Source organism: Spermophilus citellus, assembly GCF_964194105.1.
Source record: "Spermophilus citellus genome assembly, chromosome: 15".
Classification (NCBI taxonomy): Eukaryota; Metazoa; Chordata; class Mammalia; order Rodentia; family Sciuridae; genus Spermophilus; species Spermophilus citellus.
In genome coordinates this window covers 40473676-40490730 of record NC_138195.1, presented here as the reverse complement: position 1 = coordinate 40490730, position 17055 = coordinate 40473676, and the positions used below count along the sequence as shown (strand labels likewise).

At 32.9% G+C, this 17055-nt stretch overlaps 1 protein-coding gene across 4 annotated transcripts in view; it reads left to right on the top strand.

The window, feature by feature from the left end:
• The window catches only part of CTNNA3 (catenin alpha 3), a 1724633-nt gene that overhangs the window by 1651650 nt on the left and 55928 nt on the right, over positions 1 to 17055 (top strand). For all 4 annotated transcript variants that reach the window (XM_081267908.1, XM_081267907.1, XM_081267910.1 and 1 more), the window contains exon 16: positions 6529 to 6634. In XM_081267908.1, coding sequence (XP_081124034.1) covers positions 6529 to 6634 — 106 coding nt within the window. The remainder of the gene's footprint in view (positions 1 to 6528; positions 6635 to 17055) is intronic.

Here is a 17055-nt window from a genome sequence, read left to right as displayed (position 1 = left end):
TCTCTCTTCATCTCAGCATTTGAGTTGTTTTCATGATAATTTCATTTTTTTCTTTTTTATCTAACACAGAATTACAAGTAAGGGAATTCTGGTGGTTCCCTTATAGAACTAAATCATTAATCCTGGGAAGTTACACTACCATAGAGATCCATCACTAAGTGGAAATAAACTGTATAAAAAGTTAAACAATAACCTTGAACAACAATAACAATACCACAGACATACACACACAGAGTTTATGTGGGTATATATTTTAGTTATTTTTTCTTGGTGAAAGGATATTATGGACAAGGCTATACAGAACAATATTGTCAGCAGATATAAAAAAGAACTTAATGAAGTGAATTCAGTTGATATCTGGCAAGTACTATGATATTTAAATAAAGAAATCAAAGGGTAATTTTTATAAGATGTCATTAATTGTAAATGGAGAAAGGAAAGGAAAATTTGCATGTGATAAGCACCTACTATATGACAAATATTTTGTAATACATTTGATTTTATGTTCCTTACCATGTGAAAAATATGACAATCATTATTTTAATGGAGAGAGAACAAGCTCAGACCAGCAAAAGTCATTATTTACTTAAGACTAATTTGCTAATAAGTAAAATTACTAGAATGCAAGTTAAATGTATGTCCCAAATTCCTATACATTTTATTCTATTGCAGCATCAATTTGAATGCTATAAATAAGCAAGCAAAACAAAACAAAACTATGTCTAAAGTTAGGATTTTCAGATAAAAAATTTATTTGATACATCATAAATAAACATTGAAATGCAGTTTTCCTTCTAGCATGGCACATGTGATGTCTAAGTTGGAGAAGGTAATGTTTAGGATGTGGGAAGAAGAAGGAAAGGTAATTAGGGTAAAAAAAGAAAGCAATACTATCTCAAGAAACTCTAGGCAGTAGGCTTCTGGAGCCCTTTAACCATTTACCATGACCCTGCCAAGTCTATGCCATATAGGATATTTTTTTCTCATTTTTCTGGGACACAGATTTAGGCAGTATTCCTTGAGGTTTCTGGGTGTGAGCGAGTCACTGTTGGTGGATCTCCCAGATAACCAGTGCCTGAGTATAACCTTCATCTTTGCTCTCTATTGAAAATGGTAACTCTCATCAATGGCTAAACAGAACTTCTGGTATTTTAATTTTAACTTAGTGTGTTTTATGGGAGGCAGTATAGCACAGCTTTTAAAAGCAGACTCTTAGGCCAAACTGCCTAAGTCCCATCTCCAATACTTATAAGCTGTGTGACTTGGTCAAGATATGTTTAACTTCTCCTCAGTTTCCTCATCTGCAAAATAAAGATAATAACAATTCTAAATTCAGAGGGTGATTATACTGATAGTGTGTGAATGGAAACTAACATGTAGAAAATGATAAATGTGTTAAATAGTATTATGGAAGAAATGTACAGCATCATTGTTTTCATCTATTAAGTGAACTGTGATATCATGGGACTTATTCAAAATAAATATAAGAACCAAAGGAAAAGAAGATTAAGGTAGGCCTGGGGCTGTGGCTCAGTGGTAGAATGCTTGCCTAGAACAGGTGAAGATTAAGGTAAAAATTTTTGGTTAAAAAGGAGAATAGTATTGTTATCAAAGATTTAAGAGTTAACAAATGCAGACAATATAATTGAGCTTTCTGTTTCATTTTCAATCAGTAGCAGAAGTTACCAAATCATTTTGTTTATCCTCTGTTGCCAAAAAGACAAAATAAATATATGAAACCATTTGGTGTTTTTTGGTTCTTAAATCTGAATCCCAGTAAATTGGTCATCTGCACCATCTTCTAATTGCTTGTGCTTAAAGAAGGGAGGAATCGAAAGCCAGAAATGGGAAGAGAGTCAAGGATGGGACATGTCAGAAATAGCAAATAGGTTTATGTTAAACCAAGAAATTACATTTCAGAGGTGTCCCTTTCACTCACCTAATTGAAATACCCATGGTGTCTTCATCTTTGGATTATTGCAGGGTTTCCATTACACCTTCTAACTCTTAATTTTTTAAATTACTTTTTAGTTTTAAATTAGCACAGATAAAATTGTATACATTTACTCTATGCCGCAGGATGTTGTGCAATATGTATGCAGTGAGGCCTGGCTAAACAAACATGCATCACCTAATACAGTTGTCACTGGGCCAGCCCTCCACCTCAGACCTCCGTCTGCCCTCCTTTTTAGGAGATAGATTATTATTTTATAACCTCAGTTCATTAAAAATTTCTGGCCTCTGGTTTCTTTAAATATTTTCAAATATTTCAATCTTCCTCCTTCCTCCTTTGGGCATCTTTCTCTGTAGGATCCAACTTCATGACTTAAGGCACAGTTTGTTGAAAAGAAATCCTGGGACCCTATTATGAAAATGAAGGCAGCAAACAACCTTTGAATGTATTTCCCAATTTAAAAAAGTTTTCATTACACAGCACATTTCAGGCAGAGAATGTTAAAAATTTATCATGGTTTCAGTAATTATGGCTTCCTCTGGAAGCTTGGCATGCTATGGAATCATTTGTAAAATGTGGATTTTGTTTGGCACTCAGTAGGAAGCTTGCCAAGCAATACATTTAATTAAAAATGTGGGAAAGGGAATGATTGTGGTCTGTCATAGTGTATGATCATTGCTTTTAATTTCTAACCCTTATCGTTATTTTTATGATAGCGGGCTCATAACAAGATTTGTGTTTAAAGTTAGAGGTGATTTCTCTTTTATCAGCTTAGTGTTTTTATACAGGAAATATATTATTTTGAGGGAAAGGGTACATTAGCTGCATTCCTTAGATCTAAGTCTTTGTCTATGGTGTAAGCTACGAGATCTTTAGCTGCTCTCCTTAGTAACAACCTTTGTCCATTGTTTGAGACCTTGAAAATTGATGCATTGCCTTTTGGGAGCTTAGGCAGCTTTATTTAAGTTTAACTTTCTCCAGAGATGCATAGAAATAATGAAATGCAATGCCTTTCTTGAACATAACCCTGTACATAACTTCTATTCCTCCCTGATGCGTAAAGTAAATTTGATAAGAGCAACTCCAATATCGTAATGATTAATGTTGACTTTTTTTAAAAAAAAATTTCAAAGCAACCTATGTCAGCAGATTCAGAGAAGTGTGATGATAACCATCTCTAAGGCCAGATTCTCATTGTGTTACATACACTCTTCTATTTTCACAAGGAAACTTGTCTGTAATATCTTTGAGAGGCACCACAGAAAGGATGCAAACATAATGGAAGGGGACCTTTCTGGCACAAGCTTTTGGGTGTTCAGGTTTTCAGGTGCAGAATTCTCTGACCACTTAGCTGCATGAATCTCCTCTTTTTTTTTTTTTTTTTTTGAATTTTTAATATTTATTTTCAGTTCTCGGCGGACACAACATCTTTGTTGGTATGTGGTGCTGAGGATCGAACCCGGGCCGCACGCATGCCAGGCGAGCGCGCTACCGCTTGAGCCACATCCCCAGCCCCTTAACCTATTCTTATTCTGCATGAATATAAATACAGTATGTGTTCTAGGAGACAATATTTTTGTAATTGTTTACTATACAGTATTTGTTTTTTTTTTTTTGTTTTTTTTTTTTTGTTTTTTTTTATTGGATGTTCACAACATTACAAAACTCATGACACATCATATTTCATAGATTAGAATCAATTGGGTTATGAACTCCCATTTTTACCCCAAATACAGATTGCAGAATCACATCGGCTACACATCACATTTTTACATACTGCCATATTAGTGACTGTTGTATTCTGCTACCTTTACTATCCTCTAAAATCCCCCCTCCCCTTCCCTCCCATCTTCTCTCTCTACCCCATCTATTGAAATTCATTTCCCTCCATGTTTGTTATCCCCTTCCCCTCGTAAACTCTTATATATAATTTTGTATTACAATGAGGGTCTCCCTCCATTTCCATGTGATTTCCCTTTTTTTTTTTCTCCCTTTCCCTCCCGCCTCATGTCTCTGTTTAATGCTAGTCTTTTCTTCCTGCTCAGCCTCACTGTTCTGCTCTTAGTTGCTCTCATTATATCAAAGAAGACATTTGGTATTTGTTTTTTAGGGATTGGCTAGCTTCACTAAGCATAATCTGCTCTAGTGCCATCCATTTTCTCCTCTTTTATCACTACATAGCTCTACCCTTCTTAGTGAACAAAGATATTCCTTTAATAACAGATAGGTCAGATTTAACATTAAGGTGTCAGTCCAAGGTGTAAATAACACATAGACAAAGATTATTTTCACTCCCCTTCTCTTGTAACTCCACTGTATTTTGAATTCATAAAATCTTTTTCTAATTCTGACCAGTTTATTGTTCTCTTCCACCTTCCTTATTATCCCTCCTTCCCCTAAAGCATTGAGACCATTGCTTAAATGAACCATTCCTCCAGGGTCCCCTTCTCTGCTAGGGGAAAATAACAGAAAACCAGTAAGCAAATCTTTGAAAGTTCATGTAGTAACAACAAGGAGGTTAGGAAATAGGGAAAAAAGTAGTTTTAATTGGACGCAACAGCTTCATTAATTCTGATAACCGTTCATCTTTTTTTCTGGGAAGAGGAAATAGAACAAAAAAATCTCACTTTCATCTTCCAGTCTACTTGCACATCCCTCACATCTTTGAAGAGTGGAGATCCAAGTAAAATGATCTAGATATGAAGGTATCTGACTGCCCTTTCACAGTAATTTGCCAAAGCCATGTACCGATTTTCCTCTGCAGAAATGCAGCTCTCATATCAAAATGGTCAATCACTGAAGAAACAAATAGAAAGTTGCTCCAAAAATGTAGTAAGTGCCCTTTTTCCCTCTTTCCCTGCCTGCAAAATCCTGAAAACAATCCAGCCTGTATTCCAGGGCATTTTGAACCAAAATTGTCTTCAAGTAAGAATAGCTGTAACTTATATATGTGAATACTTGCTTTGTTTAAAGCAACAACATTCAGAGCACTGTATAGAAATAAGCTCATATAAACTCATATAGTCCTTAGAATGTCCATATGTGGTCGGTGCTACTGTTATCACTGAAGAAACTGAGGCACAGAGGAATTATTGATCTTTCTTGATTTATACATAGTAGGAAGTAGTCTGTTTTGGGAAACAGTTCAAGATAATATGAATCCAGATTTATTCAACTACTATGATATATTTATTTTTTCTTATACTTTAGAAAGAAGAGATTGATTAAAAGCAAGAGACTTGATTAAAGAAGATTAGATAGAGACAACAATATCCCATGTGCCTTATGTACATGTAGCATATGCCTGTAATCCCAGGGGCTCAGGAGGTTGAGGCAGGAGGACTGTGAGATCAAAACCAGCCTCAGCAACTTAGCAAGGCCCTAAGCAACTCAGTGAGACCCTGTCTCTAAATAAAATACAAAGAAAGGGTTGGAGACGTGGCTCAGTTGTTAAGTGCCCCTGTACAAAAACCAAAAATCAAACCAAAACAAAACATGTAAGGAAGAATACATACATGGTGTTCTTACAGATACTATTGACTTTCTGGGGCATTCTGAAGTTAGACTCCCTATTATATTTTTTAAAATTCAATTCCTATCCCCTGCCTTTTTTTTTTAATGCTCACATCATGGTATTAAAATGACAAAACTGTGAGGTAGGCAAAACAAGATCAAATACATGTCAAAATCTTATAAAGACAACTGGGCCACCTGGATGGTTCTCTTGACTAGCACAAACTGTGAACATGGGTGGGCAACTGTGTGACAGCTAATTTTATAACATATATTTCTTCAAAACAAGGCTGGATCATTATTTAAGATGAACAGAGGGTACCTCTTTTAAGTACTTCTGTTGAATTGTTCTCAAACCTAAATTCATTTTTGTCTGGGAGAAAATTTCCACTCATTGCAGCAATGCTATCAGCATTTTCCTTTGAAGTGATGCTACAGTAAGTGGATTTACTTAGGTAAGGTTTAGGATATCTTCTCTTTAAAGCTGGAAGGACAACTGCAGGGTCAACTGGGGGAAGAATTTGATTTATGCTCCTGTGTTAAATGTCCCAGATTATACATTTGTCAGGCTTGGACTTTCTGTGTTTGAAGTAATATGGAGAAAAGATAATATGATAAAAACCTAATACCAATAACTAAAAAAAAACTGTAAAATAAGGATGAAAATGAAAAAAAATTAGAAGTAACCTTGTTGATAAAATACAGTTTTAAATGTATAAATGTATATAATGTATAATTTTTGTTGCTAGAATCAGGAAAATACCTTTGTCTTTAGGCATCTCAGAGATATCCAAGAGCATCTCTAAGCTGCTATTTACTATAATAAACACCTGGAAATGAAGATGCAATGAAATCCATCTTCTCTGTAGCATTTTCTGAATCTTAACACAATAAATCTTTTTTTTTTTTTTAGAAAAAATTAAATGTATGTAAAACTAATTGCCAGTACACTGGGATGCAAATCTTTTATATATGCAAATATAGATGTTTATCTATCAATATAAATATAGATCCATTGTTTTATGAACCACTCAAACTAACAAGCATTCTTTTATTTTCAGAGGCAAAGGCCCACTAAAACATACAACTGAGGTGATATATGCAGCTAAAATGATATCAGAATCAGGATCGAGGATGGATGTCCTCGCTCGGCAGATTGCTAACCAGGTGAATTATTTACAAATGGAAATTGTGAAATCCATGACCATTGCGCCTTGCCATTCAAACATTAATTAGAGCAAAGATGGATTTTTATTCTATTGTATATTTTCCTTAAATTGTATCTGGGTTATTTTTCATTTTATAACATTATTAATATACAACTTATTAACATTAATATACAAGTATCAATAATGTTATCAAGAATTAATAATTTATAAAGTGGACAATTAATTCTAAGGAAGCTTAACTTCTTTTAGGGGAGATTTCTTTTCACTTTAAATGTTTTCAAATGATTTTTTGAATCAGCTTTTTCATTTCAAAAATACTGTTAATTTTAATTGGCAGTTAATAACCAAACAGTGTTTTTTCCTTGACAATTTAGATTGCTTATTTTTGCTTTCCAAAAATAAAGACATTTAAAAATTTTATTATGTTAAGTTTCCTGGGTTAACAATATATTATAACATTATATGTAAAACTAAAAGACAAATACTAATTAGTGAATACTAAAGTGAAAATATATAACAAAGAAAGTATATCATTCTTATGGAGACTGGTGTTTCTAAACACTTTGATTTCCTTTCATTAGATGTCTTATGGCTCTTTTTCAGTTTTCTAAGTATCAGCTACATCATTTAAGTTACCTTCTGAATAACTTTAATTGGAAAATCTGTCAGTTCCATTAGTTAATTTATTGAGATATTCAATTAATATTTAGACTGGGGTATAACATTACTTTGAAGCCTATATATTTAATTCAGCTTCATAATAAATATTAATTTCTCCTCAGAAAAACACTTCTCTTTTTGGCTTTGCACTTATTCCATATTATTTCATATAATTCCATATTCCTTATTATTTGTATATATAATATATGAAAAACAAAAACTGATAATAGCAGAGAAAATATTTTTTAAAGTCCTTGAATCATACATATCATTTATTATCTTGGCTTCAAGAATTATACAAATTTTATTAATCTCATGTTTTAGTACAAATTGAGCATCCTTAAAAATCCAAAAGTAGATTTGATACTTTAATAAGTTTTGGATTTTAGGGCATTTTGTTTTCAGATTTTGAGATTATGCACGTTCAACCAATATTCCAAAACTTAAAAAAAAAACTATATAAATAAGTCTCCAAAACTTGACACACTTCTAATCCCAAGTATTTCAGATGCCAAATATTCAGCCAGTATGTAGCACTTATAGTTGAAAGCAAGTTGTATTCTACTAAAGTCAAAATGCCTAAGACTGAATAAATGACTAAAGCCCACATATGCCCTTTTTTTTCTTATTTTAGAATTTTATTGTATTCACTTTTAAAAGACAGACTAAATATTGTTGGAATTGGTGAAACCTTACAGTTCATTACACAGACTTACATATACTAATAACTTTTAACACACTAAATTCTTCCTATCCTTTTTCTTCTGTATATTTTGGAATACACAATTTTTGAAGTTCAAATACTTGTGTCACTTGGAAGTTTTTTTCTTATGTTGGTATTCTTTAATTTGACCAGACAACCTTACAGTAGGTACTTATATAATATAGCTTCATTAAATTATGCCATTGTTTTTAACATTATTCAGATTGTAAGAGAGGAAGCAAAGGTACTATTTCACTTCCATATAGCTTTGACATTTTACACCAAGCTGAAGGAAATAGTCACTGACTAATGAAGAATTATGGGTGACTCTCTATGGTATAGTAGTTTCAAATGAATTACTTCTGTTCTGAACAAATAGGGTTCTGAAGAATCAAACTTGCTAATAAATAAACAGGTTATGTTTTCATAGTGGCCATCTTGGGAGATTGTCAATGAAAGTGTTCTGATTTTTTTTTAAAGATTGACATATAAATTTTAGGCATTAAATAATAACTGATTTTGATTGTGGAAGATAATGATGAAAACAAGGCCATTTTCAGTGGATAATGCATATTATGAAAAAACTCTGCTGGGGCATTAGTTGCTTGCTATCTAGTTTGTTCAATCTAGTAGTTCAAAATTTTAAAGGATTTCTATGATGCTGTTTAGTCTGCTTTTTACTGGAGTATCAGATGGCTAAATTCTAAGTAATTTCCAATTCAATCTAGTATGAACTTGAAATACATAAATACATATTATATTATAGTATGATATATACATATATTATTAGATAAATAATAGTTTTATTTTGTATGACTTATAAAGCTCATATGCAGAGAGAATGAAATGGAATCTGATTATTTGAGGCTTCTAATTATGCTTGCCTGGCTCCCTCTTTCTTCATTCTTCCCTCCTACCTTACTTCCTCGTGCATGTATTCATTGTGCATATACCAGGTATAATTCACTACTAAGGAATTACTGTCAGCTAACAAGAAAGAGAAAAACTAAAATATTGTTTAATTAGTTGTGTAATTGTACATATTTATGTGGTACAGAGTAATAATTTAATACACGTGTACAATATGTAGTGATCAAATCATAATAGTTAACATTTCCATTTCAACATTTATTTTTTTGGATTAACATACAATAATTGAACTAATTTATACATTTAATTTTTTATGATAAAAGGGTTTATTATAACCCCCCCTATTTAAATACCCAGTACCCTCAGGAAATTTATTTGTATCAATCACTTATTATCTCTTAAACTTTCCCATGCTCCCAGATAGGCAGAATTAATATTGTCAAAATGGCCATACTTCCAAAAACGTTATACAGATATAATACAATTCCTATTAAAATTCCAATGACATTCTTCATAAAATAGAAAAAGCAATCATGAAATTTATTTGAAAAAATAAGAGACCCAGAATAGCCAAAGCAATCTTTAGCAAGAAAAGTGAAGCAGGAGCATCACAATAGTGGACCTTAAACTATACTCCAGAGCAATAGTAACAAAAATGGCATGTAATTGGCACCAAAATAGGCTTGTAGATCAATGGTACAGAGTAGAGGACACAGAGACAAACACATAAATACAGTTATCTCATACTAGAAAAAGGTGCCAAAAACATTCATTGGAGAAAAGATATCGTATTCAACAAATGGTGCTGACAAAATTGGAAATTCATATGTAGCAAAATGAAATTAAATCCCTCTCTCTCACCCTGCCAAAACTCAACTCAAAGCAGATCAAGAACCTAAAAGAATTATACTAGAGACTCTGTGCCTAATAGAGGAAAAACTAGTCCCAAATCTTCATCATGAACTTAGGACCTGACTTTCTTAACAAGACTCCTAAAGCCTAAGAAGTAAAATCAAGAATCAATAAATGGGATGGATTCAAATTATAAAGCTTCTTCTAAGCAAAGGACACAATCAATAACATGAGCAAAGAGCCTATAGATTGGGAGAAAATCTTTACCACATGCACTTCCAATAAAGCATTAATCTCTAGGCTATATAAAGAACTCAAAAAACATAACACCAAAAAATAAATAACCCAATCAGTAAGTGGGCTAAGGAACTAAACAGATACTTCACAAAAGAGGAAATACAATCCATCAACAAATATATGAAAATGTGTTCAACATCTCCGGCAATTAGAGAGTGCAAATCAAAACTACTCTAAGATTTCATCTCACTCCAGTCACAATGGCAATCATCAAGAATACAGGCAGCAATAAATATTGGCAAGGATGTGGGGGGAAAGCTACACTCATACATTGCTGGCAGAACTGCAAATTGGTACAACCACTATGGAAAGCAGTATGAAAACTCCTAAGAAAACTTGGAATGGAACCACCTTTTGATCCAGTTATCCCACTCCTTGGTTTATACCCAAAGGACTAAAATCAGCATACTACAGCAGTGCAGCCACATTAATGTTTAGAGCAGCTCCATTCATAATTGCTTAACTATGGAATCAACCTAGGTGTCCTTTAATAGATAAATGGATAAAAAATGTGATATATATGTATATATATATATATATATATATATGTGTGTGTATATATATATGTATATGTATATATATATATATATATATATATATATATATATAATTTTTTCAGTGGGATATTACTCAGCTTTAAAGAAGAATGAAACTATGGCATTTGCCAGTAAATGGATGGATTTGGAGAATATAATGCTAATCGAACAAGGCCAATCCCCCAAAAAACCAAAGGCTGAATGTTTTCTCTAATATGCAGATGCTAATTCACAATAACGGGAGCAGGGCACTAGAGAAGAATAGAGTTCCCCTAGATTAGGTAGAGGGGTTGTGGGGATAGGAAGGATAGTAGAAGGAAACAGATATTATTACTGTATGTATATATGTGACTGCATGACCAATGTGATTCTTCAACATGTACACTCAGAAAAAGGAGAAATTATATCCCATCTATGTATGATACATCAAAGTGCATAAATGCATTCTACTGTTATGCAAAACTAATCAAAACAAATGGTGTGGTAGCTTAATAAGACATCTAAAACATGCTTTTCTAAGTCCTATAGAACCCATACAATTTTTTGTATTTATTACACAATATAATTTTAAAGGACAACATGTTTTTAGCTATCAAAAAATTTAAACATTTCCCCTATAAATATACAGAATGACATTTTGGAGAAGTGGAAAAGATTCAGACCCCTGTCACAAATTTCTTTCTATTCCTGCACACTATAATGTAATTCTCCATTTTAGCAGATACTATTAATTTCATAAGATAGGGATATACACAAAAAGAGTTCAATTAGTTACAGAAGCAATATACCCCCAAATAGGAAGGAGATGAATAGCAGCCAAAAGTAAACTTAGCATCTATTAAAGCATTTTGCACAAGAAGAGAACAAAATTAGACTTTCTGACCCTGTGTGCTATTTCTGAAGCCTAATTGCTTGTTATAATTTTTTTAAACAAAGATATGCAGGCTGTTGACTGGGTCCTGCCACCTAATCATAAATGAACACAATTAAAATCAACTTTTAGTGATAAATGCATTGACGGTTAATGTTAATTCAAGTAAAGATGACATTTTAAAATAAAGAAGTATAAGTCAAATCACATTGCACTCAATCTGCATATATACTTTATATTGATATTTTGATAAAATATTGTTGGTGGTTAGTCTCATTTGACTTTTCATGCTGATGCTCTGAGTCAAAAACGGTATTTTAATGAAACTATGCCAGAAATAAACTTCTGGAGCATTAATTATACCATAATTACATGTCATTTAAGGATATAATTCCAAAATACACCTTGTGACAGTTTGTTTTGATGTTATTATTGGTCTGAAATTTATTTCAGACAAACATTAGAGCCTAGATTTGTTTTATAGATTAATGAACTCTTACTTCATAAAAATAAGTATTTAACAGCTTCTCAGGAATTAAATAGACTTAATACAGGATATTCGATGTGTTCTCATTCTTGAGTGATAGTCTCTTGCTTAAAAGGATGCTGTTTTATCATTTTTCCCTTTTACTGAATCTTGTCATTTTCCCACTGAAACAACTTCTTACATGCTATGAGAAGAGTATATATTTAGGTTAATTTCATGTGTGAATCATGGCTCCTGGAACCAAAGTATAAGGTGGTGTTCTAGAGTATAGGAAGCGGGGGTGCCTTAGTTAGAGGAGGGCAGAGGAGAGCTGAGGGAAGTTTATTCTTACAATTGCTACTGTCTTTAATTCCAAATAGTCAGAGTTCGTTTGAGTTAACTTCCTCCCATCCTTTCCACATCCAAATTCTGTGTGCAAGATAACACATTTTTATGAGTTCATTTCAATTCAAGTCATTCATAGAATTTCAGGCAAAATGGAGGTGAATTGTAATCTATTAGTAACCTATCTGTTTATTATTCATTTATTTATTTATTTTTGTAGTGCTGGGTCCTTTTGAAAAATTTCTCATAGACATCATCATAAAATTGAAAAGTAGGAACATCTGCTGGGGGAAGCAAACATTGGAGAAGAAAGAAAATATCTTTACCTTTAATTTTTATTAGTGTTTAAAGTATATGCCATGTTCTTAAGAACCATAAAACTAAATTGAAATTAAAAGTGAATTTAAAAGAGTTCTTAAACTCAAGAAAATTTTAGTGTAAACAGGGAGACATGACAAAATTTTAATAGCATATCATTTCTGATAACAACATTTATGCGTGAAGATAAGTCACAAATCACAGTTTCTCAAATGTAGTTCTCACAAATCAGACATTTAGTTTGACAATATGAGTCAGTGTTGTCCTCCATCACTGACATTATAAAGGAGTTTCAATGTATTTTTCATCATATTTCCCTGGGTACATTCTCTGTTCCATGCTTCAGAAACTTGGGTTTGTAAATTAGCAGCCAGAATAAACATAGCAAAGAAAAAGAAATCTCTACTATGTTGAAGATTTCTAGGTATAGGATCATCACAAATTAATGACTCTCCATACTTAAATACGTACTGGAAAGGGTTTATTAGTTTGTTTTTGTTACTATAATAAAAAAAAACTGAAACTGGATAAATTTATGGAGAAAAGAAGTTAGTGTTCTAGAGGTCCAAAGGTCCAAATCTGGTGATGGCCTTGTTGCTGGCAGAGTCCTGAGGTGGCATGATATCACATGGCAAGAGAGAGGGATATACATTTCTGGTTTCTTTGCTCTTCCTATAAAGCCACCAGTGTTCAGTCATGGGAGTTCCACCCAGATGACCTTGTTGAATTCTAGTCACCTCCAAATGACCCCACTTCTAAATACTGGAGTTAGATTAAGTTTCCACTCTTTTAGTGGCTCACAATTTGGATTAAATTTCAACACATCACCTTGGGGAACATACTTAAACTATATCCAAACCATAGCATTACATTTGGTAGTAAGCAATATAGAGTATGAAGTGGCTGAAAGTTAAATATGTTGAGTGTGAAATGTTAACAAGACACTGAAATGGGATGGACAAATGCCATATGTGTATGGATCTCTTGAAGGCATGGGTGGATTACTGAGATTTGAAATTTATACTTTGTAAGTGGCAGATGAAATCAGTCTATTGTCTACTTTTATTGAAGAAGCTAAGTGTCAAAGATGGCCCAGGATATAATAGCAATAAGAGCAGACAAAAAGAAACCAAATGCTTACCAAGGAGGTCATAAAAATTAGGAAAAAACATTCATGAAGTGAAATTCTCTTATGAGAATTAAGAGACAGCAGGATATCAAGAAGATAAAAGATCTAAAAGCTACAGAGAGATGAAATAAGGGAAGGACTGCAACAGATACAGTACTCTTTCCAATTATGAGACCACTAGGAATAGTAATGAAATAAAATTCTGTGGAATGGAGTTGAAGTTAGTGTCCAGCATATACAGGAAATAAGGAATTCACATCAGAATATTTTTAGAAGATATGGTCCTGAAAAAAAAAAAAAAAAAAAAACATGAGAGGGCTGAGGCTATCGCTCAGTGATAGAGGATTTGCCTTACACACCAGAGGCCTGGCTTCAATCCTCAGCACCACATAAAAATTAAAAATCAATAAAAATGAAGATATTGTATCCATATACAACTCAGAAAATATTTTAAAAAGGAGAGACAAGGGACATGGACCACTGTGATAAAGAGAAGCTTTGTTTAGAGTGTTCATGTTGATAGGCTCAAAGATTGGAAAAAGAGACATTAACAGTACAGTAAAAGATACAATCATTGAAGATTTATAACTCTGAAAAAGGTAAAATGAGATAGCCACTGGGCTGGATTAGAGGTGAAGGGATAAGCCCTGTGGGAAGAGAAAGGTCATGGACATGGCATGCTTTAACTGCCACTGATTGCTTAAAATTTCTATTCTTGAAATTCAAAATGACACATAATACTTCTCATTACCAGGCTTTGCAAGCTTAGCAGAACTTAAATTGTTACCTGTAATTGCAGAAGTCATTTTAAATGTGTTTTAAATAAAGTTTTTACTCTAATATGAGCAAAAGAAAAAAATTGCTAAGATCATGAATAAAGATCTTTAAAAGTGTTCACTTTGCTTATTCATACTCCAAATTTAACTGGAAAGGAATGAAGAGTTTTTAATTTTTCTCTTTTTACTAGAAGGTGCATTCTGTATTGGTACTAAGAATCTTACTAAAAGAGTGGAAATGGCTTAATATGAGAAAACCATTTAGGTTGACAGGATATCTTCTTACCTGTACTAGATGACCCCATGGTTATAAAACTTAAATTTATAAAAACAAAACAATATATTAAAGAGCTAACCAGTTATTCTAGTCAATATCTCCTGTCTTAAAAAAAATGGGAAATAATAACCAAAGTGTGCTGATATTCTGCTACTTGGTTTGCCAAAAATCCCTGGTGGTATTCCTTTAAAAGTAGGACATATCTCAACATTGTAAAAACTGCATATGATAAACTCAAGGCCAACATAATTCTACATGGAGAAAAATTGAAAGCATTCCCTCTAAAAACTGGAGCAAGACAAGGATGCCCTCTTTCACCATTTCTACTCAACATTGTCCTTGAAACTGTAGCCAGAGCAATTAGACAGATGAAAGGAATTAAAGGGATATGAATAGGAAAATAAAAACTCAAACTATCACTGCTTGTGATGTCATGATTCTATATTTAGAAGCTCCAAAACATGACAACTGTAAAATTTATAGAACTAATAAATGAACTCAGTAAATATCAGGATATAATATCAATACCCAGAACTCAATATGGGCCTATACATCAGTGATGAATTCACTGAAAGAGAAATTAGAAAAACTGCCCCATTAGCAAGCACCTTATAAAAATAAAACTTGGGAATCAATCTAACAAAAGAGGTGGAATAACTTCTATAATGAAAAAAAAACTACAGAACACTAAAGAAAGAAATTGAAGAAGAACTTAGAAGATCTCCCATGCACTTGGATATGCAGAATTAACATTGTTCAAATGGCCACACCCCCAAAACCATTAAACAGATTTAAAGCAATTCCTGTTAAAATTGCAATGACATTCTTCATAGAATTAGAAAAAACAATCATGAAATTCATTTGAAAAAATAGGAGACACAGAATAGCCAAAGCAATCCTTAGCAAAAAGAGTGAAGCAAGTGGCATCACAATACCAGACCTTAAACTATACTACATAGTTATAGTAACAAAACTGGCATAGTATTGGCACCAAAACAGACACATAAACCAATGGTACAGAAAGGAAGACCCACATAAAGACAAATCCACATAAATACAGTAATCTCATACTAGACAAAGGTGCTAAAAACATTTACTGGAGAAAAGATAGCCTCTTCAACAAATGGTGCTGGGAAAACTAGAAATTCACATGTAGCAACATGAAATTAAACTTCTATCTCTCACTCTGCATAAAACTCATCTCAAAGTGGATCAAACCTTAGGTACTATAAAATAGACCTTGCACCTAATAGAAGAAAAAGTAGGCCCAAATCTACATCATATCATCTTAGAAACTAACTTTCTTAATAAGACTTAGAAGATTTACAAGAAGTAAATCAAGAATTAATAAATGGAATGGAAATGATATAAAAACCTTATTCACAGCAAAGAAAAAAATCAAGAACATGAAGAAAGAGCCTACAGAATTTGAGAAAATTTTTTGCCACCTGCACCTCAGTTGTTAGAGCATTAATCTCCAGAATATATAAAGAAATTAAAAAACTTTACACCAAAAACAAACAAATATCCCAATCAATAAATGGGCTAAGGAACTGAACAGACATTTTAAGAAGAAGAAATACAGTCAACAAATATATGAAAACATGTTCAACATCTCTATTAATTAATGAAGTGTAAATTAAAACTACATTGAGATTTCACCTCACTCCAGTCTGAATGACAATTATCAAGAACACAAGCAACAATAAATGTCGACGAGAATGTGGGGATAAAGGTACACTCATACATTGCTGGTGATACTGCAAATTGGTGCAGCCAATATGGAAAACAGTATGGATATCCCTCAGAAAACTTGGAATGGAACCACCGTTTGATTCAGTTATCCCATTCCTCAGCATATAACCAAAGGACTTAAAATCAGCATACTATAGTGACATGGCCACATCAATGTTTATAGCAGCACATTTCACAATAGCTAAGCTGTGAAACCAACCTAAGTATTCTTCAATAAATGAGTGGATAAAGAAATGTTGTACATATACACAATGTAATATTACTCAGCCTTAAAGAAGAATGAAATTATGGCATTTATCGGTAAATGGATAGAACTGGAGGCAATGGTAAATGAAATAAGCCAATTCCTAAAAACCAAAGGCTCAATGTTTTCTCTGATATGTGAATACTAATTCACAGTAATGGGGTGGGGGGCAGATGGCTAGGGAAGATTAGAGGTATTTTGGATTAGACAGAGGGGAGTGAAGGGAGAGGAGAGGGGTATGGGGGTAGGAAGGATAATAGAACGAATTGGACATTATTATCTTATATGCTATATGATTACATGACCAATATGCTTCCTAT